Genomic DNA, 27,091 nt, shown 5'->3' with positions numbered 1-27,091 from the left:
AAACTATACATATGAAGTTATGCTAGTCTTTTTGAATTCTTAAATACTTTGGTAATAACTTTTACAGACTGTAACAGAGTTAGAAGTATTGAGGAAGCTCTAAGATTTATGCATAAGATTTTGAGTGTCAAGTTGCATTATATCACTACCTTATGTATCAGTCTCTTAATATCAGGTGTATGGTCCTAATAAACTGAATTAATTTAGCAAAAGTTTGCCTTAAGAATCTGTCTAGTCCTGTTATTATTCAATAAAATGACACAAGTATCTTCTATTTAAGTGATTATTAAGCCCATACAATCACATGAATACTGTTCTTAAATCATATGCGGTAAAGTAATGTGAATTAATTATTCTATATTTGCATCAATTTTAGGTTTATTTTGCATGAGCATTATGTGGTTAGATGTTGTGATGTAGAACCTGCAAAGAGAATTTGTAATGCTGCATCTGTTATTTCTCTAGCCTGATATTAAATAAATAAATAAATAAATAAATTTTAGCCATAGTCTGCATAGGAAGGTTACTTTTTTTAGATTAGAAAACCACTCATTGGAACAAGAAGCCACCAGAGAACCATGAGAATGCCTTTGTTAAAAAGAAAGTCATTGCTTGATTTTCCTTGGTCTAGACTGAAGAATAGACTTTTTAATGAGTTTTCTTCGGGTTCATTCTTTTCTGTGTCACATGTCTGATACATGTTCTGAACATTAGTATTGACAGAGCAGGTTGCGGATATTTACACAAATTCACATTGGAGGGTAGTGAAGGGAATTTATTTACTTTTTGCATGTACGTTACGTTTTTTCCCTGAAGCGCTTCATATCCCAAGAGTGTTCTCCTCTCCATTATGAATCATTTTCATATCCACTGAGCACGGAAACTGCTTTTCAGATTGAGAAGGAAAAACAGAAAATCAAAGTAAAATATACTTTATTGAGGCAACAAATCTGGAACGCAAATACCTATGCACAATGCTTAAATGAATTGCTGCAACATTTCCTTCTTCTAAAATAAATAAATAAATAAATAAAATTAAAAAATCACCAAGTTAGGAATGGAAGCCTTATGGGAAGCTTATTTGTTCTTTTATTTTTCGCACCAATAAAGCAAGGAAACTGTGAGGTTTAGAATGGTACAACCAAACTTAAAAGACATTAATTTGTCAGTTGTGGTGCTAAGAATGCACTTTAGGTTGTACTAAATGGCCCTGGTACTAAATCTGTAAGTAACATGTTTCAGAGAATTATGTTTTGAAAGTACCTATAAAGGAACACCTGTTTTGTGCTGATAGTCAACTGATCTTTTTTGTTTTGAAGAGTACTATGAGTCAGTTCATTCTCTGAACATTTTTACTAAGTTCAAGTAAAAGAAATAGAATTTATAGACATACCAAAACCCCATCTCATTATTCATTGCAAGTGATCAACATGATCAGAGAAGATCAGCTTTTAGAATATTTTTGTGCATTGTGTAAATAGCAAAGCATATTCACTTATGGCTTTATGAAGAGGCATAGGGATGAGAAAAAGTTGTGTTGAATTATTAATACTTAATATATATTTTCCTTTATGTGACTTCCTCTTTCTTTCTTTCCCTTTCCTTCAGGGAAGATATTGAATTTTGTATCAAAGAATATAGTTTGTTTTAATTTTTGGTGGCCTGGATTTAACATTTGAATGAATCATCTTACTATTTTAGGCAAATTGTCATTTATGATACAAAATATATGAAAGTACTATACAATGTTATAGTTATAAAATTCTTGGAGCTTTTGACATTTCTAATCATAGCTTTTTTTCTTAATTTAGGAATTGTTTGCATATTATTAATCTGATGACATTAGTGTATTTTGTGATACACACATAATGTAGGTTAGAATTTGAGCTATTTAGACATTTATGTCACATTCTCTCTATATTACATTTCTCTCCCTTTAACAATTACCATTATGGAAGTATATGGTGTATATTTGTATAGGTACACTTTGTCTTTTGCATGTTTGTGATGTACAAAATACATCATATTTCTCTATAATACTAAGTAAAATAATACTAAGTAAAATCTTTGATACTTCCTCTGTGGCTGAAGAGTTTATCGTATGCTCATTTAGGTGATGTAGTCAGCTACCAGCCTTACATTAATGGGAACTTAGGAAAGCAATTAAAGGCAAATATTTTTAATTCATATTGTTGCCTCAAGATGCTGTGGAGAGTTAACCTTGCCTAACATCCAAATGCCCACACAGCTGCTCACTCACTTCTTCTCAGTGGGACATCAGAGAAAATAGGATGAGAAAACTTCTGGGTCAAGATTAGGATAGGGAAATAGCTTACCAGTTCGAGTCACAGGCGAAACAGACTTGACGTGGGGAAAATTAATTTAATGCATCGCCAATTAAAATAGATTTGGGTAGTGAGAAATTAAAAGACAATCATTGAGACAACACCTTTCCTCTCCCCTCACATTTCACAGTTTGAACTCCACTACTTCACTCCTGACTCCTCTACACACCCTACTATGCCTCAAGCAGCAAATGAGGGTGGTGGGGTGGGGGGAATATGATCTGTAGTGGTTCCATAGTGGTTTCTCCCTGCCCCTCTTTCCATCTCACACTCTTTCCCTGCTCCATTGTGCGTTCCCGACTGGCCATGTTTAATTCAGAAAATATCCCCCTGCTCTGGTGTAGGATCCTCTCCACGTTTGCTGTGGGTTGGTTATCTGTTCCACTGTGGTCTCTCCATGGGCTGCAGGGAAATCTCTGCTCCAGTGCCTGGAGCACCTCCTGCTCTGACCATGATGTTCTCTCCTTTGTTTCATACTTTTTCCCCCACTCCTCTGCCTGACCAATGTTTTATTCCCCTTTCTTAACTATGTTTTCCCAGAGGTGCCACCAGTTTGGCATCCTTTAGGCTTCACAGTAGTGTTGCCTTCTCAGGTAGAAAAAAATTCATCAGCCAGCGGAGAGCAGAAAAACTGGGTATTGCTGATTCAAAGACAAATGTTTCCTAATTATACTGCAGAACGCAATGTAATGTAATCTTTACTGGTGCTTTGTTAGTAATGCTTTATTATAAGATTGCAAATCGAAAATAGTGTGCATTGTTTAGATTGACCATTTTACTAAGCAACATAAGCTAACTGGGACTTTTTCTTATTGAGAGGTTTTCTGCACAAGATCATTACAGAATATTGATTTGTTATACGAATCACAATATGTGTCTCATTACTGCTTGACTGAACAAAATTAAGAAAATAGCAAAATAAGTTACTGTAAGTTGTAAACTATCTTCACGTTCCTTTGAAAATACAGAGGCTCTGTTTCAGTCTTTCCTCTCACTGATCTGAACTGTGATGTCAAACTGGAAATGTGAATACAGCTTTCCATAATGAATACTATGAGTGATATATGAGCTCAAAACTCTCAGTTTTTGAGAAAGTTTTGATCTGTATTTGATCCTGACACCCACAACATGATAGGTTTGTAGTTTTTCTCAGTAAAAATTACAGTAAAAAATTATATAAACTCTGTCATTAAAATCCATGTTGTTTTCTTTCAAGGACCATTGATGAAGCTGCTGTACAGCATCCTTATCAACAGAACATGACACTTTGTACACTTGCTGAGAAAGAAATGGGCTGAAAATATTCTATAGCTTTATTATAAATGAAACTTTAAAAGTTATCTGTAATGCTGTATAATGCTAACTAAATTGGTATTTCATAAAACAGTTTGATGATACTTTTAGTATACTTTAAAAAATAACTAATCATATGGTTCTGTTTGTCATGGGACTGCTACCACATTTCAGTTGTCCCTCTACATTTTTCCCTCTTTTCCAAAGTTTCGGTACTATTTTCCAGCATTTTGCGATTTGAGCAATTTCAAAGAGCCAAATTTCTCGTTGAGACCACAGCAATCTGGTGTCAGCAACAGGTAGGCTGATCTCAGTTCTGCATTGTGTGTGAGTGCCATGAAGTTCCAGCCTATTCAGGTCCTACAACACGTGGCCTCTTCCTGGAGCAGTTCTGACATTTGCCAGCCTTCTGCAAAAGCAGACACTGGCAGAGTTCTCTCATGAAATCACCCTCAAGTTTCAGCCAAATCATAGTCATAATTAAAAAGCATATGCAATACAAACAAAGACTCTGTGCCTAAAAATTGATGGAAAGAATGAAATAGGAGTGTTAGGATAACCATTACCCACTGGGAATTCTCCATCAGTGTTATCCAGCTAATTTAATGTCTTCAGACTATGGTCCAGAGCTCTGTGTAATTTGAAAAGGAGATTCATAGCAGAAAGCAACATTTATTTCTGGCCTTAGAATATTTATGAAATTTGAGAAATTTAAAACTTAATGTAAAGACAAAGTTAAATGTATTCTTTGAAGGTTTGTGTGTGTGTGTGTGTTTTTCAGAAATCATAATACCTTACTCACCACTTAAATCTTCTACGTGCATATATTTTAATTCAATTCATATAATTGAAAACAGCCTTAATAATTATTATCTCTCCACCATTCTTCCTGCTCTAAACAATTCCCCTTCCCCTGGAAAATGAATGACAAGGAATTGGTGGCTAAGTTTTTCACTACTCATACATCAAGCAGTTGCAGACTTAGGACAGGCAGTTCTTTCTAGCTTTTCCAACCTCTGAAGTAGTTAGATATCTCTATCTTGGTAACAAGAACAAGGGTTTTAAGACGTGAAACCTCTAGAGATATCTAATTTTAAAGACATTATGATATGCCGACAAAACAACACCTTGTAAACCAGTCAGTGAAATACTGGTTTGTAAACCAGTCAGCTGTAAATTAAGAGAACTGCAACAATTTTCATTGAAATGGTGATCTCAAATTTATATTGAATCTTACAGACTGTTGTGCTCTACATTACACACAATCTTTTCCTGTTCCATTTTTGTCTGTGCTGAAAGAGAAGGAAGAAACAAAGACAAAAGAATTGCAGCAACCCACTTGGGTCCTGACCCAAAGCACAGCAAAATCAATTGAAGGTTTTTCCATTTTCTTCCGCAAGGATTGAATTAGGTTAAATGTGAACAAGCAGCTTTGTGAATAAATTTAAGAAAATTAAAATGCCTTTCTGTTGCAAATTAATTAGCTCCAGGAACAACAAAAGGAAATAACATTAAAAAAATAAATAAATGTTTAGTTAGAGTCCCTAGGACTTAGTCTCCAAACTGAATTGGATTTAAATACTACATCATTACAATTTACTGTGATTTTTCAAAAGACTAAATACCATGATCTCCCTTTTAAAAAGGTTCAGCTGGGTTACACAAACTTACTGAAATTGCAGAAGATCCTTAATAACTTCTCCAGAAACTCCTTGATGCTTAGTACTAAACTTTAATTTAGAGCTTTCATATGGCAAAACTCAAACCTCAATCATCAGAAGAAACTTTTGAGGTTTTGCTACTTTAATGTAATGTTTTTTACTGAGGACATTATTTCCATTCAAATTCAGCTTGCTGTCCTGCTGCATGAAAATGGTATATTTTGTCAAGAATGATGAAGCTTGATATTTTGGTTATTATTTCTAGGTATGCACTCCATCTGACTTAGGAGATATCACTGCAGGATCAGAGTAGAAAAATGAACATCTCTTTTGAAATATCTAACATATTAATATAGTTTTTAGGAATCTTCTTTCCAGCCAGGACCTAATGTGCTCTGGGACTCCCTACACACTTAAAAATACAGAAATAATTTCCAATTTCTAAGGGCCTAATACAGAGCCCTCTGTAGAGAGTGGGTCAATTTGCCAATTCTTTAGTAAGAAACTACCGAGTTTTGTATTATTTAAGGGCAGAGCATGAGCCTAAGAATTGACTTAAGAGCTTAATATAACTGCACCTGGAAATTTAATTTAGATTTTTTTTTGTTTTTTAATGTTAATGTGTGTTATAGTTAGCAGTGCTGGGGAGAGAGTTCAGAAGTTTTCAGACAGAAAGGCATTCCTGAATAAAAGAGGAGGTAGTTTGAGATTATAGCAATCATTAGAAGAGAAGGATTAAAGAAGTTTTTAACAAATCTGCTCAGACCATTGATTGAAATGTAAACCAAATTTCAGAGAGCTTTAGTTTATTTCTCAAACAAGAAGGTTATCAGAAAATGCATAGCTTAAACATGTAACATTCATATAAGCTGGTAAGATTGTTTTGATCATAATATGTGCAGTGGATATAAGGTTAATATATGGAATACATATATCTGCATGTAAGTGTTCTTAATAGCCTCAGTAAACCATTCTGTTGCCTTATGTGCAGAGTTCAGAGACTTGAAATAAAAATGTGGAGAATTCCTCCATTGTGGTAATTTCCTCACTGCAGAGTATCTGAGTTTCCATCACAATGGAGAATGTAGGAGGTGAACAAGGATTTCTGCTTTGCAATCTGACTCAAAAACTCAAAACCTACTGTGTGTTCTTTCTGATCTTCCTTAAAATATCTGCATCTAAAATCTGAATTTGTACATTTTACTATATGTAATTGAGAGAAAAAATGATTTCTTATTTTTAAGTAATCTAATGTGCCATGTATAAAGGTAGGGATAATAAATTCTCACTCGATACTTGATACTTCTGGGAGTTGGCAGCTCTCATATATCGCATTACCCAAAAGATATCAGAGGGGGAAGAAGTATAAAAAATAAGTAATAATAATGATGATAATAATGAAGACTTTAAAGTTTATTCCTTCAAGCCCCAAACCTTCAGTAAGAGTAATGTAAGTATATGATTGATTACAGAAATAGATCTAATGAGCAACTGTTCTTTGTAAGTAGTTAGCATAAATGTATACAAAAGACTTAAATTTTTGATAAGCTCTGTTTCCAGGCATATAATTTAGCTATAGCTAAATTACCATTTATCTTCTGTATGGTTTTACATCACCATCTGCAATCATTTGTTTAGATTTACGATCTCCCAGAAATCTGTCAAGAAAAAAAATATATATATTTGTGAAAAAGTCTTTGTCTGGGTCATTGTATCACTTCATACAACTTTTTGCATTATAAGCAATGCAAATACCCCCCCCCCCCCAAACAAACAAACAAACAAACAAACTGACAAACCAGAATAGGTGGAAGTCAGATATTGCAGTATGAAAGCATTTATATTTTCATTATCTTTTTTTTTGCAATAACAATTGATAAACATTTTATTGGCTTTGTGTAAAAGTGAGTATCTTTTTCAGGGAGAAAAAGTGAGACAACTGTGTTCTTCTGGACTGGAATCCAGAAAAACAGAGCAAATCCTGGAGTCAAAAGATCCTTGTATAAAATTAAGGAGTCACTAATCCTTTGTCTATCATGTCCTATAAGCTCATAATTCTTCCTTTTCTCCCTTGATTGTCATAAGAATAATTGTATTAATGTTTGTGAAGTGATCTTATAAAGGGGAGTAGTGGTTGCATGTGGAGAAAAAAATGAGCAAAAAAATCAAATAATAAAAATGATCAAAGCTGAACTGCTGAAATATGAGACATTCAGTCCTTTATTCCTGATACCATCCTTGCAGTTGACACTTCCATAATGTGGATATGAATCTTTTTTATCCCCCGATGGTCAATAGGTTTTCATAGCTACCTTCACTGAAGAATTTTGTCTCTTAAATTTAGTCATAAATTTTGACTTTACATTTTCTTATTTAAACCTGGAAAATATAAGAACATTACATGTTTTCAGGTAGTTGTTTTTATTTTAGAAAAACAAAAATAAACAGCCCCCCACCTTACAGAGTAATGTCTTATGTCTACTTTTGAACAAATCCGATCTCAGACTGGAAGTCAATTGGCCATTCAGCATGTTGAGATGATGTGTGACTCATGCAAACCTCATGCAAATATGTTTATTTTAAAGCATTATGTTTAGTTTATATATTTTAGGTTTTGACTGCTTTCTCTCTCCCTCTTTCTCTCTCTCTTTTTTTTATTTAATTATTTTTTAAAGACAAGAAAATTTACTGTGGTGAAGTCTTTCATTTTATGACGTATTAAGACCTAAGATGTGTGTGTGTATGGCTTTATCATAATAAACCAATGAAATTCCATTAAAAAAAAAAAAAAAAAAGCAAAATTAATAGATGGTGAACTTGTGAAATTGCAAAGCTGATACCTCCTACTGAAGTCACACATAGGTGAAAATTTAGCAAATATTTGCATCTGCTTCCATGCTTTGACTTTGGTGGACCAGAACTAGGAACAAGTCTCAGAGAGGAATGCAGCAAATACTGAAGCCAGGCAAACTGGTTGGAGGTGACAGTGACTTTACACTAGGAGTGAAGGCTATGGTTAGATGCAGGGACAAGTCTGTCACTTAAGCAGAGGAGCAGATGGATGCCTACCAAACCGTTTTGCATACCTCACTTTCATTTCCCATTGTCTAGCCAAAAAAAAAGTTTTGAAAGAAGTTTGAATAATGCTGTGTGGAAGTCAGTTTTTAGTACGAGCTTGAGGTATCTACAAAGTAGACATCTTGCTCCCCCGTATTTGTGACAGAAACAATAATGATCACAGTTAACCAGCAGAATGCAACCTGAATAGAGTCACAGCTGTTAAACACAGGGCATTTCTGAGCTAGGCTTTGGAATGTTGTGCATTTGCTATAATTCATATTTAAAATGTTGTCAAGATATTATACTTTTCATCATACTTTTCTTTAATACCACACCCCTATAAATTATCTTATTCTTGAACTTTATTTCCTTGTCTTCCCCAGGCAATTTGTGAGCACTGGAAATCACCTATAATTAGCAAATTCTACTGAGAATACCTAATTTAAGGTTTTGCTGACACAGTACAAATGGAGAGTTGCACATATTTTTCTTTTTTATGTCCTTTTCTGATCTAGCATTTTGCATGCTAAAAAGTCAAGTTCTTGTTGCTTTCTGCTAGCAATAGCCATAAACGCTAAGAATTAAATGAGAAGAGCTTAGCAAATTACAAGGTATTTCTTTTCCCAAGAGAAAGGTGTGAAGTATAATAGCTATTGTTTATGGCATTTTGGACTACTTAGATTTAGTATGCTTTTTACTTCACCCCTACAAAAGCTATATAAATAAAAAATGATCGAATTCAGCCCATACATCATGTCAACATTTCCTGGGACATCGTGGGAATATTACCTGTGCAAGGTATAGGTTTCATGACTGGAACATCTATATTTTCATGAGGTCATATATGCAAATTCAGATATGTACATACACATGAATTTAGTCTGATCTGACATGTCCTAACACTTCTTGTGGATGTGGAATTATATATATATATATACATATACCTATTATATCTAATACTAATTATAGTATTATATCTAATACTATTATATTATATTATATCATATTATATCTAATACTAATTATAGTATTATATCTAATATTATAATACCCTAATTATATCTATACCTATATCTATATATCTAATTATATCTATTATATCTATGTTAATATCTATACATGCTATTTTGCATTTGTGAGATTTATTTTTGGTAAATTATTTAAAAAGGATTTAATATCAAATGCTTTGTGGAAGAGATTAGAAATATTTTATCTATCTATCTAAAGTAGAATTATTTTAAGAAGATATTGTGAGATTTAAATCCTATTCAGATAAAGCTTAGTGATTGTTTCAAGGTAAAATAAATAAGAAAATATTAGATGCCCTTATCAAAGCTTTCAGGAGGACATTTAATATTAATGAGAATTCAAAATGAGACATCGAGTTTACAGATTCCAGTAAATGTATTTGTTGAACTTATAGCATAAATTTTGTTAAATCCACTATTAAGATTTCAAAGCAATGGTGCTCCATGCTGAAATTAAAGGTGTTGAATGTGGACTATTTTTTCAATTAAATAATTTCTGTAAATTCAGGAGAACATACATTTTGGCTACTTAAAAGCATTTTGATTTTTGCATAGGCATATTTTTCTTCCCTTTCAAAGCTTTGTATTCAACTTCACTTTCAAAACTCATCTTCAGATACTAAAAGGAGAGTGCTTTACTTTCCATATAGCAGCCACATCCTATTTATTTTCTAACACATGCTTCTAATTGACATCAGTCTGAAAAGTTAAGATCCTCCTTCTTCAGTAATCTCCTCTTCTGGCACCACTGTTCAAATTCTTCAGAGCTCAGGGAAGCAGCAGTTCTCTGCACTGCAGCTTGGCAGTCAGGCATATTCAGCAGTTCCTGTTGGCATTTTTTGACTTATCATTACTGTGATTGTTCAACAAATCAATTTTTGGAATAGCAGCAGCTGTTATATTCTCCTCTTCCTTGTAGATGCACCTCGAAGAAAAAGAGTAAGTGCAAAAAGAGAAGGACATGGAGGAGAAAGATGAAAGAGAGTTGCTGTTTGAGTGTGAATTTTCTCAAAGCAGCAACATACTGTGCACTAAGAAACAACTGCTGAGTGGTTGAAAAAAGTGGGCTGTGTTGCAGGTTTGGAGCAATCACGTCTGGTGATAGAGCTCCTGCATTTGGTGTACTTACCCACTGCCACAGAGGCAGTGTATCAGCATGGGAATTTGTCTGCTGAGAGGTGTGTAACTATTTCTGCCTGAAAAGCCACAACTCAGTTGTTAACCTGTTTGGCCTGGAAGGTGAACTGCTTTGATGGGGTGGCTTTGTCCTGGTTATTTCACGTGGCAGGTAGCAGTTGGCATGTGTCCTACTGTTTGCGTTTTCCAGAGGTTAGCAGTGGCTGTGCATGTAATTGTTCAGCCAGTTGCAGGGAAATGTAATTTCAGGACTATCCTGGCAGCAGTAAATTAGCTATATGTTAGGATGAATATGCTCAGTTGTGCTCTAATGCCCAAGAAGAACTCAATAGATTATTTTTAGTCTTGATTGGTCTGGAAATGTTTGTGAACTGGAGTTTTCAAAATTTCTGGTTGATTTTCCTAATGAGTAAAGAGTGCCTTTTCAGCACATCTAGCAGCATAGGCATGAATGGCATCAGTACCCTTTTTTTACTCCAGGACACCCTCCTTAATCTGTTTTCACAGATAAGAAAGCCCTTTACTTTGGGACCAGAGAAAGAAACTGCCAAACTGGCATTTAAGTAACTTCCAGACCATAACAGAGACTGTGTTTGAGAGACTGGAAAGGTAGATGGCATGCAGTAGCTGGATGCCCAGAGGCAGCAGAGCAGATCTGAGTTATGATAGCATTCACTGTTTCCTGCAAGGTTTATGAAAGTGATGGAAGAGGTTTGCTAGCAGCTGAGAGGCAAGAATTCAGAGGTTATAGGAGCAACTTGTAAGATATCCTCTCCCAAATAATGACCACCTAGGATGCACTGTAAGCACAACCTACATAGCTCACTTTGAACGTGCACTTGGGATAGTTAGAGAAGTTGCCTGTGTGTGCTTTTCAAGCTTTTATGATTTGGAGGATGTCAGTGAAGTTATCTTTTATCCACAATCAGGGTGTGGGTGTTCATGTGTGCACATTGTCCTCCTTCATGAATTTCAAACACTGGTCATCTTTTATCTTTCAGTGAATGGTCCAAGACAGCTTCATTATCAATGTTTTGCTGTCCTCCAGCTCTCATGAGTTTTAAGCATGGTGCCTTTTTTGCTATATTTGCTAAATTTTTAGCCAATGGAAGTGTTGGAGACTCTCAACCAGTAGCAGGTTCTTTACCTCTGGAGTAATCTTAGTGATTTTTTTTATAGATTAAATATATTTTTAAAACAGTGCTGGTTTGGCTAATAGTGGAAAACACTGAGAAAATTTATATCACTCAGTGTTACGGAATGGAGGAGTTTACTGGGGATTTAAACTTAAAACAGAAAGTCAGGATGGAGATCTCTTCTCAAGACTGACCGGAGATCTACCTGTTGCTGGAACAGCATGGCAGCAAGCCAGTACTAAGTCTTGGGGTGGTTGAAGACCTCAACATGAGGAGAAATTTGTTTTCCTTGCCATATTTGGCTCCCATTTAGGACCAATGCAGTGGGTCAACAGACCAGAGCTGCAGCCCTGGCTGTGGGGTGTAGGTAAAAAGAGAAAGTAGAAAGTAAGCTGTAGTCTTTATCTGTATGTAACTTCCTAAACCCCATCCCATTAAGCCTTTTGCTTCTTACTTGCCTCTCATTTGAATGCCACACTAGCAAAATGCCTTGTATTTCAAAAATGTCTCTTCGACATCCAGTTCCAGCCAAACAGATTTTTATCTTTAAAGACTGCTAATCAGGATAAATATTTCATTATTTTTTCTTAAAATGTATTTAAGACTTCTTTTTGCAAAACAGTGTTTTACTGAATACATTTAAACATATTAAATTGGCTATGAGTTATTTAAAGTAATTTTTAAGGGAGTAATCCTCCCTTAACTTTGAGGGAGGAAAGGATAAAAGGTTGTCATCACAAAAGAATGAGGTGGTCAGACAATAAATAAATAAATAAATAAATAAATAAACACTAACGTATACAGAAGTAAATAGCTTTCAGGCACATGTGTATGTTCATTCCTGGTCTGTGGAAGTTTTGCTAGTGGATTCAATGGGATAGTGATTTCACTTAAATATTTCAAACATTAGGGATTCCATTAAAATTGTGCTTAATGAAATAGGATAGCAAACAGTGTGGTTAACAGATGAGCTGATGTCTAAGTGACAAAAAGCCTAAAACTCAACCACTTTAGCAGCTATTATGCAGCAACTGATAAGTCAGCAACATGACATGAATTTACAGCTGAAAAACATATAAACACAAGTTAGAAAATCATCCTTTATTACTTTTTTAAAGTGAAAGACCCATGGTATGGGCAATAAAGGAAATGAAATGTAAACTTCTACATTTATGGGGAAAAGCTATGTTATAACAGGAAGTAGGTAAATGCTTCCCTATGTGCATTATCACAGAAAGTTGGAGGTATAATATGAAATACAATCTTGCTAAACTTCCGTATGATAGGTAATAAAGAAGCAGAAATAGATAAAGGTAATTCAGTGTTTTTGTCTTTTTTTTTCTTTTTTCTTTTTTCCAGTTCTCCTAGAAGGAAAGGCAAAATAAGAAATTTCAGTGCTTATTTATATATATATATATTTTTTTTCCCTTTGCTCTTTTAATTTGCTATTTTTGTTTAATATGACTTTGATGGAGAAAATAAGGAGCTGATATGCTGAATATTTTGAAATATCTGCATTGACAACTTGTAAATTTCCTGGGAAGTAAGATGCAAAGGAAAAGCTTATTTTCCAAATAACAAGTTTTTTTTTTGTGGGTTTTATTGTTGTTGTTGTTGTTGTTTTTGTTTTTTTTGTACTGCAACATTTCTGTGATGTGTTGGGTTCATTGTCATTTCAGATCTTGTAGTCATCCTTGTAGTCATGTAGTTTCTCGTGGTCATGCATCGTGTATAATTGTTTACAACAGAGAATAGGACCTTCACATGGTACATATTACTTACTTGACCAAACTTTCTCCAAGCAGGCTAATTCCAAACCCCACCAGAACTTTCTTCAAAATTTGCCAGTTCCTAAATGTCTTAGGCACCAGTGCCCTACAGACACCTTTACATTTTAACAACATTTTTTTTTAGCATAATTTTTTTGTTTTCTTTTATTCAAATACAAATTTTTGATTTGATAACAGAATATATAAACATATCCAGTGAGGACCTGGAATGCAGTGCTTAAAAAAGATTTTATTGGATGATGAAGAATTAAAATACACCCTCAATTACTTTACATCTTTTAAGTTATACTTTAATTCTAACATCTTTTTGGGATTCCTTGATTTCAACAAGAGAAATATATAGCTCCTACTGCACAGAAGATCACACAAGATGATTGTAATGTTTTTTGCTGGCCTTGAAATACATGGGATGTATGAAGTAGTTTTACCTTGTTAGAGTCTACTTTCCCAAAGAGTAAGCAGTACATGCTGTAATGAACGCCATGCTATACTAGCTGTTTTTAAAAGAGCTGAACTAATGGGGTTATTTTATATACTTATCTGGTGGAATATCTTTTCTATGTGATTAGTCTGAAATTATGCATTAAAGGAAATTTTCTATCACCACCAACTTTAAACAATTTTGAAATGATAAGAGATGGGTTTCAGTAATTTTTTAGAATGTGACAAAAATTATGTCATTCAACTACAAACACTAACTCTTTGTTAGAGTAATATCTTTTTCTGGTAAACCAGTTATATGACTTCCTTATGGAGGTCACATCTCTCCTACAACTATTTATACATCTTGGCTGTGTGTACCCTTCCTTTATCTGACAAGACTTTCTTACTGTAAATATGTTTGATAATGACAGGTGGAGATCAGAGAACAGAGTGTATATACACCAATTCCATACTGACAAAGCCAACACATTCTTGAGTCAGTTGCTTTAACAGAAAATTAATAATAATAATAATAATAACAATAATAATAATAATAACAGCAGCTGTGGTCTCTGATTTTGAATTACTGGTGTTGAATTATTCTCTTATTTTGCCTCTGTTCTAAGAGAATCTTATTTGTTCTCTCCCTATTTCTGAGATTGTCAATACATAAAAGTATTAGACATGGAATGATTCACTCAGTATATTTACTCAAATTTGTAGTTGACATATTTTTATGTTCCCAGTGAAAACTGATTTACTGAGTATCATCCTATAGTGGAATATTCATAAAGTTGGGTTGCTGGTTGTTTTTTGTTTGTTTGTTTATTTGTTTGTTTTGATTTAATCCCACAGGCAGAGCATCAGTATCATTCTGGATTAGAAATGACTCCTGTCATAGGAGTTTAAACAATTTCTGTACGATGTTGAATACACTGAACTTCACTAGTTAAGTGTAGGGATTCATTGCAGTTATGTTATGATGTTTTTGTATAACCACAAAAAATAACTGTGGAAATTTACTTTAGCGGTAAAAGAAATCTGTCTACTCTGTGGTCTTTCATTCCTAGAACAGGTGCCCTCACATATATATGTAAAGCCTATTTTCTCTTTCTCTTCAGGGATGTCTGTCTCTCAGTAATCTTGTCATAAAAATAAAGAGTCAAATCAATTAAACGATAATTAGATTTTCTTTTCTTGTAATCAGGATATGATCTGCCCTTTTTTTAGTCCTTTGATTTCTCCTTTGCAGACTGTATATTGAGCTGAGGGATACTGTCACTGGATAATGTGGCAGTAGCTGAACACCATTTGACAATGTATGCATTTCCCTTGTTGTTCTTATGAGTCCTTATTTCTGTCAAAAGTAAGGTTGCTAATATATGAAATTCAGTTTAATGGAAGATTATTATTATTATTACTATTGTTATTATTATTACTGTTCAAGAATGTAAATTGGTGTTGGCTAAGTACAATTACTCTCTTTTTGTTGATTATTTATTTGTTTTTTTGAAAGAGCAAACAATGCCTTTTTCAGAAGGCAGACTTTCAGCAGACATCTGATTTGTGACATTCATCCATTGAAAGTGGGACAAGAAAGTCTGATAAGTATATATGATTATTTTGTTCATAGAAGGTAGGACAACAAAAATATACAGAAGCACGATAAAGATTTGAGTCCAGCTGACAAAGCAAAAGCCTCATATGCCGAAGTGTTTAGGATTCTCATTCTATAAGTATAATAAATACCTCCACTTTTTAACTGAGTATTTATAAGCAATGTGAACATTTTATTTATTCTTTCCTTTCCTAAAGGTATGTTACAGGTACATAGCTATATAATATATATGCAATTGCACATAGTATCTTTAAAGCTTTTTGAGTCTATTACTTATAAGACAACTGTATTCTGGTATCTTATTTCACTGAATAAATAGTCGTGTGAGCTTCATTTTACAAATGGAATTTCTGGAACCATACGAAGGTGATGTTAGAGTAGCAAAATAAATAACTATAAAAATATTAACTTGTATTTATAGTAAAAACTAAATGTATAAAAAAAAGTATATAAACATTGCCACTGACAAGTCAGTTTTAATTCAGGTGATCTACAGATATGATAATCAGGTTTTAGTAACCATATGCTGGACTTGAGGTTAGAAATGGACTTCACAGTTTCAGGCAGCTGGTCATAAAAGATGTATAAGGCACAAGGTGGAGATCTTGGAACAACATATTATGTCTACATGGAACATCAAATACTGTGCAGAAATATTAGTTCCACTTGCAAAGCCAGAACAATGTGTTAGCACAGCAAGAAATGTCAGCTAAGTAGCACTATCTTTCAGAAGGGCTAATTAGCACTTGTGCAGGTTTCCTGCTTGTAATTCCAGAGCAAGCTCTCTTAGTGTTTCCTCAGGACCTTTGTGTCATGCTTCGCTGTTCATACTGGATGAAATATGGTCTCTTAAAATGCCCCTGGTGTTCCCATGGATTCACGTCTCCATTTGCTGTCTGTTCACTTAGGTTGCAGTTATGCAAAAGGATCTCAAGGGTAGAACCTATGACTTTCTATACCACTGTAGCTAAAAGCATGGCACAAGTGGCCCTTATTTCTTGATCTGGACAAAGATAATAAGACCCAAAGTGCTGGGTGAGCACAGGGCCTATTCTGTCACCTTGAATTTCCATTTAAGCTGAAGGGGTTGGAGATCAGTAATAAAGGGGCAGGAGATCAGTAAGGAGATCAGTAAGGAGATAATTTAGAAAACAAAAAACAAAGTGTCAAAGACAAACTCTTGGGTGAACTCAAAAGAGAGAGCAGTTATATAAGAGTTGCTGGAAGTGGGGGAGTTGGTCGGGGAAGTTGTCTTTGCTAAACACGGGATGTTTCTACAATTAGGCATTTAACATATTTTTAAACCAGGAGTAAGTGTCCATTGCATCTTTCTTACACTTCATCACAATTTGTCCCAAGGTCCAAAATAAACAAAGTCTGTCTGGTTAAAATTGCCTTCTCTGGACTGTCTTCCTGATCTTGAGGAGGTCTTAGATAAGGACTCTGCAAAATAAGACTTGTTATCTTACATAGTATGTCCTACTGTTCTGTAGTCATATTGTTGGAACACCTTTACTATTTAGTAGTTTTTCATTTGCATTTTTATAGTTATCTGAATTTTAAGCCATAGGTTGTGACAAGGGGTACTCTGAATCTAAATGAATTTTGTATCTTTGTGGAAGAATGACTAACAATGGTGAATGGCTCCAAAGTTCCAAATGTTTAATTTGAAAGGTATGGTAAACAGCTGTAATACGTAAAAATTTCTATTAGCTTTAGTAAAGAGAAAAATCTTTCAGTTAGACCTAGAAATGCAGTATTGAGAATGCAGAGTAGTGATTTACTGCAAATTACTGGAGATTAATTGGAAATCCTTTACTGTTTTCTTCCTACTTTATAAAACAATTACATCATTTTACACCTTGTTGACTTAACTGTGTTTTATTAGTTATAAAAATGGAAAATTTCAAGGATATTTCCATGCATTAAAAAGATGAGCATCTTAATTCAGCCCTCTGTGTGCTACTTACCACACCGTTGTTGCTATCAGAAAATCTTTTCAGGACTGTAGCTGAACACTCCAGGTCACTTGTATTCAACTGGACTGTTGATTAAAAGGGCATTACAGGAAAGAGACATGCATTTTAGCCTGCATCTTAATTGTTGCCTTCAGTAAGTAAATAAAGATTTCAGAAGGCTGAAAGGGAGAAAGAGAAATGCTTCTGATTTATGTTGACTGCATTCATTCTGTAACTGATGGCAGCAGAACCTGCAAATTGATCAGGAGCTGGTTCTTGCTCGTGACCTGTTGGTACAAGTCCATTCCTTATTTTGACACACCGGGCTTTGCTTCTTTCATGTATCACATGTTGCCAGAAGGCAGCATCAGTTGATCAATAGGTGCAGATCTGTGTTTAAAAGCTGCAGTTATGGTCTAGGTGCTGCTGAAATCGGTAAGAAAAAGTGCTTTTTGAGAGACTTGAATGAAGAACAACTACCTACTGCAACAAAATCACATTTCATATTGGATCATCTCTAGGCTGGAAGCTGTGAGCACAATAGTGAGGAGGTGGAGAAATTAAAGAGCTGACATAGTGACAGATATGGCATACCAAAATACTGAGTTAAACTGTGTTTTGGTAAATCGGGTCTGCACTTACTTAAACTGTCAGAACTACAAAAGGCATCTGAAGGGATATCAATTCAAACACATGATTCAGGGCTTCATCTTTTCCATACTTTGGAGAAGTATAGCATCTTTTTTTTGGTTGTTGTTTTTGTCTTCTTTATGTTGCTTTCTATTTTATGAATTTGGGGCTAAGCTGAGAAGGGAGACAGTCCTGCAAAAGGTGCTGAAGTCACTTCAGCTGAGACCTGACAAGGGACAAGTGAGCTCTGCTGGGCTATGCAGTTAATATTACATTTTGCATTCCTTGTGTACTCACAAACACAAAAGGAGGAAGTGGTAGAAATCTTGAGAGAGTCCAGAAAGTCTGTAGGCTCCTGTCAGAATAATTACTCTCCCTAGAGTACACTTCCTTTAACACCTCTGAAAGCAAAAATCCTTTAGGGTGGTAAAATCTGTGTGTTTTTACTCTCTGCCTGCTGTCAGAATGGTGTATTTAACGAAGTTGCTCTACTTGAAAGAATTACATTATAGGCATTTAAGACTCCCAGTTGCCTCTGGGCATTGGCATCTTAAAAATCTTCACTTTTTGGGGGGTGTTTTTGTAATTCACGTCTTTTTCTGTCATTTTATATCGGTACTTCATCATAAGACATTCAGCAGCAAAATCCATTCTCAAATGTCCTGCAGCAATGTTGTCTCGTCATTAACTCTTGTCATATTTCACTCATTGGGTTTGGAAATGGAAAGTGATGAATGGCTGCAGTGTTTTTTTAATAACATGTCCCATTCTGGAGTTTTCTATGAGGGTAGTCAATTTTCATTACTTTAAAGTGGGTTGCTGAAGGTTTTTGGTTTTGTGTTTGTTTTCTTCTTTTTAATATAAGAAAAGGCTGCCAGAGTGACAATTACACAGAGCAACCCTCAAAACAATTTATTGAACAAGCATCTTAAGAACGTTAACTTACAGTTTAGGGTTCAGTCTCCATGGATTTAGCACCAGTGTGAAATAACCAAACCTAGAATACTTGGATCTTTCTCATACTCATGTACTGTAATGCAGGGTTGATCATGATTCAGATCTATCAAAATTATATTGTATTGTAAATCCATTTATTTTATTTTGTTTTGTTTTATTTTTGAGAAATAGACTCCTTAAGCAAGGGAGCATGCACTTTTTTTTTTTTTTTTTTTTAATGTATCTGATCAGGAAATTCAGATGTTTAAAACTCTTAGTTTAAGATACGGTTTTATTTTGCCATATTTGAAGCATCAAGGGAGGCTTTTACTTTATTCCCTGTATGTGTTACTTTTGAAATAAATTTAAGAGCCACATCTCCATCCTAATTGTAGCCTATTTCCTGGGTCCACCATTAGGCAGACCTTAGGGTGGCCTTTGGGGATTTCTGGAGCAGAGAAGTTGGTGGTTCTAGCTGAGCTACTGAAAAAAAGGTAGAGATGAATGGATTTTTATTTATTTATTTATTTATTTATTTATTTATTTATTTCGGCCTCAGCAGTCACCAGCTGGCAGATCAGCTTCTTGGTGTGTTGCCAAGCAGCAGCATACAGCAGCCTTGCAGCTGCTATAAACTAGACTGGAGCATGCTTGGCATGAAGCCACCTTCGGCTTTGGACAAGAACTCAGCCTTCAAACTGGCAAACAGATGTGCTGGGATTGTGGCTTTGCTCACTCATGTCTAATGCTCACGGAATGCAGTTGTACCTCCAAGTCTGAAGCAGAGAATTTTGCCTAACACTTTTACAGAAGAAATAGGTTAAAAATGAAAGTTCATTTTTTTTTCTAAAGTGTTTTTATTGTTGGTGTTGCATGTCTGGTTTTCACTTTTTTTTTTAATTTATTTATTTCTGGGATATTTTTTCTTATTCTGACTAGATTATGAGGATTCTGAATAACTGTAAAATAGACCAGCAAGAAAACTCAGTTGGATTAGATTCTTACAAGCTATCAATCTGAAATCAGAAAATTAATAGGCTATTATTTTCCACTATATACATAGTTTTAATTTTTTTTTTAAATGTTTGAATGATAGTAAAGGAAAACTTGCAAGAATTTCAAAGCATCATTGGATGTCATTGCATTCTTTTTACTGTCATATTTTTGAGTTAGAATAATGTCATTCCCGGGGGAGAAGGAAGGATTTTTTTGTTGATTTTTGTCTAACAGCAGACTAATGTTCTCTCTTTTCCTGATCAGAAACTGTTCTTCAGTGTCATCAATAACAGTGCCAATGTTTTTTGTCAATGTTTCTATTAAAATCTCTCTTCATTCTGTGGGTAGCTATAGATCTGATAGAATGAATCTGTCTTACCTTGTTAACGACCTCTGTCCTATTGCTGGAGGCAGAGTCAAACCAATGTCACAGAATTCTGTTGATTTATTGTAAATTTCAATTGATGTTTTAAAATTTAGGTAAATTAGCTCTCAATTTGTCACCACATTTTTTGTTTAATTGTTTAATAGAAGAGGAATTTCATCAAGTTCCATCTTCACAAAGCTGAGAAAGACCTTCCCCAACCACGTACAAATTATTACACATTTATTGTTACATACACGCACACTGTGACCTCTCCATTAGCCAACATCTTGAAGCCAAAATTTTGGAGACTTACAAACCCAGAATGTGTTTTCTAAAATTAAAATATGTTAAATATAACCCTGATAAGGAAGAGGAAAGAGACACCACAGTGTCAGATATTCACAATAGAGCATTTCATCTAGATTAATGCTGTAATTTAGATCAAAACACTGTAATCATGTCTTGTACCTTTTACTGGTACCCAGGTTCAACAATATGCCTTTCTTTGAACATATTCCTGCACTTATTTTCAAAACCAGTTGGTTGTTCTGTATTAATTTTAGAACATACCTTGATGATATATATGATATATATAACTCATAACAATCTTTTCCCTACACTGCTTCTTCTGCTTCTTATCCTTCTCCTTCTCCTCTTCCTCCTCCTTCTTCTTCCACTTCTTCTTCTTCTTCTACTTCTTCTTCATCAAGAGACAAAAATAACTGCTAAGCCATTCTTAAGACTACAAGACATCTCATATCCAAGACCTCCAGCAATTTTCTTGTTTATCACTAGAAGTGGCCTCAGTATCCATGGCTGCAACCATCTGCAGTAAAATGCTTAAACTCTGATTATTCACAGGTTGTGTTGGTTTTGACTGAGTAATCTCACTGAATGAAGACAAGGATAGTTGCTGATTAAACAGATAAGTTATGCTTTCATGGGCACTTCAATAGAAGCTGTGAGAAAGGGAAGCACTTAATCCTAGGCATTTCACTGAGCAGTATACACCACCATGAAAAGTTGAGGCATTTTTATTAAAGCAGATCAATGCAGTATTAGTGTCTATTTTTGTCAGTGTTTGGGCAAGGTTACGATTCATCTTAAATATACTGTAATGTTTTCCATCAGTTTAACTTCAATTCTCAAAAAAAAAAAAAAAAAAGGGCAAATAATGAAACAAATAAATAATTTTAAGCACAGAGAAGAAAACGACATGAACAAGAGCCAACATGTATTATATGGATTACAAATCAAATCAATTGCCAAACCAATCTAATTTCATTCAACAGAACAGTAACAGGCCTTCTGCCTAGAATAAAAGCTGTAGATGTCAGATTTCATGCTTTTAGTCTTTTTTAAGGCTTTTGACACTGTTTTATAAACATACCTTGCAGACTAAATGAAACAAATGTAGAACAAACAGCAAAACCACCCTTGGATATTACTTACCAATGGCCCAATGCAAAAACAGAAGGCTATACTGAGTAGGGTTTTATAGTGTCCTATAATATTCATTTACTATCTGGATTATGGACTAGAGAAAAATTTTATTAAATTTACAGATGACATGAAGTTGAGTGGGAAGTAAAACATGTTAATGGATAAAATTGGAAGTCAGATCAAACTTGATGTATTAAAGATTAGAGGGAAAATGATAAAATTCAGCAAAGACAAATGAGGAAATATGCTATGTGACAATAATCAGTTGAAGAACTTTGTAATGGTTTTATAGACAAAAGTTTTGGAACTATTGTGGACAGCCAGATGACCAGGGAATTACCTTAAGTACTATACTCTTGGGCCATGTACTTCAAGAAAACAAACAAACAAACAAACAAACAAAAAACCATGGAATTACTGAAAAGAATTACTATAGAAAAGGCAAGTGAAAATGACTCAGATCTAAAAGACAAGGAAAAAAAAAAAATCAATGTGATATTTTAAATTCTAGAGCAAAGAGTAAGGGGTAGCTTGACAGCATTCTTCAAAGACATAAAGAGTTATTTAAAGATGAAACAGCAATTCTATCAGGAACAACATGGGGATAAGCTGATCCTGACCAGAAGTGTAGAGCAGACTAGATGTCCCCTCATGAAGTTCCTCCCAGTCCTATGGTACTATGGTATAGTACAATGGAATATTTCATGTTTTCTATAACTTTGATTATTCTTATATCATAGCAGATTCCTTCCCTCAGGGAACAATTTAAATAATTTCATTTCCAGCAGCAGCTTCTAAAGGTTTTGTTTATTTGTTCATTTGCTTGTTTTTTATTTATTATTGAAGAAAAATGAATGAAATGCTTGAAATGAGAAAAAAAAAAAAAAGAAAGCTTGAAATACTTTCTTTTATTTTCATGAAATACATTTAGTATTTTTAAGTGCAGACAGACATATTGGTAATCTTAGGATATTTATGGCTGTTGTGGAATTAAACATCAATTTTTAGGTTGTCAAAAGGTATAGGGTGACACATGGTAACTCCAGAAACATTCTCTTACCAGAAGTACAGGTATTTTTGGCAGGGTATTGAATTTGAATCCCTTATCCCAGTAGGAAGATTTTATTTATTTTTTATTAATAAATAAATAAGGGATTAAATTTACAGATAGGTCCTCCTGGGAATGTCTCCCTAGGAATGAAACTGAATTTCTTCTCAACATCTATGGGCTGCAGGCATGAAAACTTAAGCAATACTTTTTAAAGGTGTTCTACGCCCGTTTATGAGTCTGGGCACAATCAGCACTGAATTAAGTGAGAAAAATGTTACACCAGTCATTTTTTTTTTCCTAGAACTACCATCTCTGATGTCTAAAATGTACTGCAATACTTGTATCCAAACCTACATAAGAATCTGCATAGAATCATGACCATTAACCTGACTACACACACATAGAAAAAGAAGAGTTGTAAGCCATGACTATTAACTATCATTCTTCTGCATTGCTTAAAAAAGAAATGCATGCAAAGTGATACAGATTGTCCCGAAACAATACATATGTTCCCTATGGAATCATGGAAACATCCTGAAATGTTTTTTAGCAAAATAGTGTTGTAATATTTGGGAGTATTTTTGATTCCCTCTGCTTTACTTTATATATATATATATATATATATATATTGCATATAGCAATGTAAAAGTCTAGAAACTGCGACTATGTCTTCTCAGGGTTCTGTTGCAGAAAAACTGTATGGTATAACATATATATATATATATTATCTTTTTTTTTCAAATGAATGGCAGAACTTGGTACTTTCGACAGAAAGTGTGGCAGGGATAAGACAAGGGAAAACACATATTCCAAAATAACATAGAAAATAAAGTACTATTTCCTCACATAATTGCAGAGATAAGACAGATTTTAAGTAGGTTACATGAACAATTTTTGAAACTATCACAACTTCCAAATATTTAATCTTCATTTTGCAAAAAGGTGTCATATATGCTTTGCAACAATTTATAAAGATCTCTTATGAAGCTTTCTTATGAAGTCATATAGACTCAAAGCTCAAGTTCTAGGCACTAGAGTTCTGAACATTCATTACTTGGCTAGTGGAATTCCTCAGCCAGAAACATATCTCCCGGTGAATTTGCCTATTACAGCCTGTCATAGAACAGGCAGAATCTTCCTTTGACTGTACTAACATTTTCCCCTCAACACTTTAGTTTAGACAATGCAAATATATGTATGCTAAATGTGTGGAGAGAAGGATTAAATGTGGTCTCACAGGCCAATCATAACCTCTCAGGCCAGGTGTTCTGCACGTCAAAATGAAGCGTCACACTATATGCACACCAGAAGTCTATAGTAATTTGCTTTACCATGAACATGATAAAGCACCTTTATTTACACAAATGCAAATGCCTGTCTGCTCACACAGCAAATCAAAATCTACTAACACTCTGGAATCCTTACACTGTAATTTTTTTTCAGGCAGCTGGTATAAAATTACTGTTCTGCTCTGGCAGAGCATTTCGACATATATTTAACTCTAAGTACACTGTAAAACACCTAGATTCAAGGGACTTGGAAAGTTGGGCTTAAATGAGGCATGAAGATATTCTTAAAACACGTTATTAACATTTTCTAATAATTTGAGAGCATTAAGTGTTGAACTCTATTCAATAAAAGTTCTTGTTTCATCATATGAAATGCTTTTGAAAATCTGTTAGCAGTTCATGGAACTTTTTTATCCTTTTATATTGTTCTGGAAAAAAAAAAATCTCTTCTGGTTTAAACTATTTTTTTAAGGAAATGCCCCAGACCATTACATCTAATAAGTATTTCTCAGTGTTTTTGTTGTTGTTGTTGTTTGTTTTAAATGCAAATTAACAATTCATCCATTTTATGCTAGCAATGTTTTGGGAGTTTTATCAGCATTTGAGATTCATCCTTCATTTTAATTCTCCAGCCCCATCCTCTGTACATATGTAATGAGGAGTGTTTTACATACCGTCTGCTGTTTTCCTGCTAATATGTTCTGTTACTAAAACTTCTGGCTTTTGTTTGCTTGTTTTGCCACAGGTTACATATCCAAACAGAATGGTGAACCAAAATCTCAGCACAAGGGACAGAAAGTCAGTACATACTCCCACAGAGGACCCTTTTAGATACTCAGGCAACCGAGCAACAACCTATGAAAGCAAGAGCTGTCAGCTGTCTAATTTGTGTCTGAGCAACCTCCTGAAAGAGAAGGAGATAGTGGAAGTCATCAAGCATACTAGAGGCACATACGAAACTGTCACTTCAGAGGTCACCCAGAACGGTTTGGCCACCATGGCACCAAGCACAGCAAAGCCAGCATCCAAGACAGACAGCTACCCACTCTTCTCAGGAGCTCCAAAAGACCAAACTGCTGTACCTCGGCAACATACCACTTTCACAGGGAGACTTGGACAGCCTCCAAGGGGACCCATCTCTTTACACATGTACAGCAGAAAAAATGTTTTCCTCCACCACAATTTACACACAGCAGAGCTGCAGACTTTAGGTCAACAAGATGGGTAACAATGTATTCTTGCCGTGGAAGGGGTGTCAACTGAAAGGAAACATAAGCTCACCTACAGCTCAGTCTTAAGTTTTCATCTGCTGCTACCTTTACCTGAAAAAAAAAAAAAAAAAAAAAAAAGTAAAAATTAACATTGTCTGTAGGTTTCATACTTTCCCATCTAGGACTGTAGCATACGGATGAATTAGATCGTTAAATAACTAGATTGATTTGTCATGCAAAAGTCACTATTGGTAGAATAAATGGGACCATTTGCCTGGCACTGATAGTCCAAAACTGGCTAAGTATTTTTTTCTTTTGTCTTTATAAGCCACCAACACAACCTGAAGTTCTAGAAGGTGATCTTAATACTATGTATGTTTAATAATGTTACTGTTAAAGTAGATGTAAGGAATGAATAGGTACATAATTAGTAAATCCTCTTGAAATTCATACGGACTAGGGAAACAGTTAGAAGTCTCTGAGGACCAACATCTTCTTAAACCTACAATAAAATTTACTCACTTGTAGAGGTGTGTTACCACTTCTTGCTGTATGTATTTTACGAATGCCTCATGCCATAAGTAGAAGAAGCAACTGATTTTCTTCCTCTAAAAGAAAGGATCATAGAGGCTCACTGGATATTTGAATCAGAATAATTGGAATACATACTGAGGATGGCAGCTTGATTTCTTGATCTTCCTTTCCTTCTCCCTGCCCTTTTCTGGCTAAATTTGTTCTACTGATTTTGTTCTATGGAGACATGTCACATTGTGGTGATGATTGTGCTCTGCAGACACTATCACTCATGACACAATTTGACAGTCTATGTATATAAAATGCATCATATAATTTCATTTCACTTGCCAAAACAAAAACAAAAAACAAAACAAAAACAAAAACAATCAAAAAAAAGGTGAAAGACTAAATTAAGAGAAATCGTCTTATTGCCCAGTCCAAATTACCTGTGTAAATTGTGATATTTGTAGACCATATCTGCACTTAATGACCTAGTTTATACCAACTCAGCAGGTTTGCTCATCTTGATATATTACATGCAAGTGAGATGAATCTAATGCTACCTGACATGCAGCATGCTGGTCTCAAGGGAATGTGAATTCATCTGATCATGCTACACAACCTGAAGACTTTTCAATACCAGAAGTTCCTGTTTTCCCCTTTCATAGCGATTGAAAACAGGCATCTCAAACCAGATGTTCTAAACATGTGGCATTTACTAAACTTGACACTGAGTTTGCAAGCTCTGGCAGGTAATCTGTTTGAATGATATTAGCATGTATAGTTAGTTGCTTTTAAATAATCTGGCACGTTCAAGTATGATAGAGGCAGATCAGATAAAAGTCACCTCTGTCTTTAACTGGTGAGGAATAATGAAAGGCAAGAGTATGGCACATTCCCACACAAAGAAACAAACTAGTGTAACAACTGAAGTAGCATATGATGAAAAATGAAGCTTCTGTAACCACTAATAATGCTGTAACTTTTAAAGGTAAATCCCATAGGGCATATAAAATGAATTAATGGCATAGATTTTAACTAGTTTTAAAAATATCTGCTTAACTACTTAATATTCAGATGAATACAATGATTGGTTAGATTAAGAAACAATTAGGTTATGAACTTGGCAGTTACTCTGCAAAGCCATTTCAGCAGTCTGAACTTTCAGGACTATATTTATTGAGGATTTTAATTTGGTTAGAG

At 34.6% G+C, this 27,091-nt stretch overlaps 1 protein-coding gene across 6 annotated transcripts in view; it reads left to right on the top strand.

The window, feature by feature from the left end:
• Positions 1-27,091, top strand: part of CCSER1 (coiled-coil serine rich protein 1) — a 735,108-nt gene that overhangs the window by 707,854 nt on the left and 163 nt on the right. For all 6 annotated transcript variants that reach the window (XM_080589527.1, XM_080589530.1, XM_080589529.1 and 3 more), the window contains one exon: positions 24,907-27,091. This exon is cut by the window's right edge and continues 163 nt beyond it. In XM_080589527.1, coding sequence (XP_080445653.1) covers positions 24,907-25,389 — 483 coding nt within the window. In that variant the 3' untranslated portion in view covers positions 25,390-27,091. The remainder of the gene's footprint in view (positions 1-24,906) is intronic.

The sequence above is a fragment of the Anser brachyrhynchus genome (genome assembly GCF_964034855.1).
Source record: "Anser brachyrhynchus genome assembly, chromosome: 4".
Taxonomy (NCBI): Eukaryota; Metazoa; Chordata; class Aves; order Anseriformes; family Anatidae; genus Anser; species Anser brachyrhynchus.
Note: the sequence above shows the minus strand (reverse complement) of the source record. Positions and strands in the feature narration are given on the sequence as shown.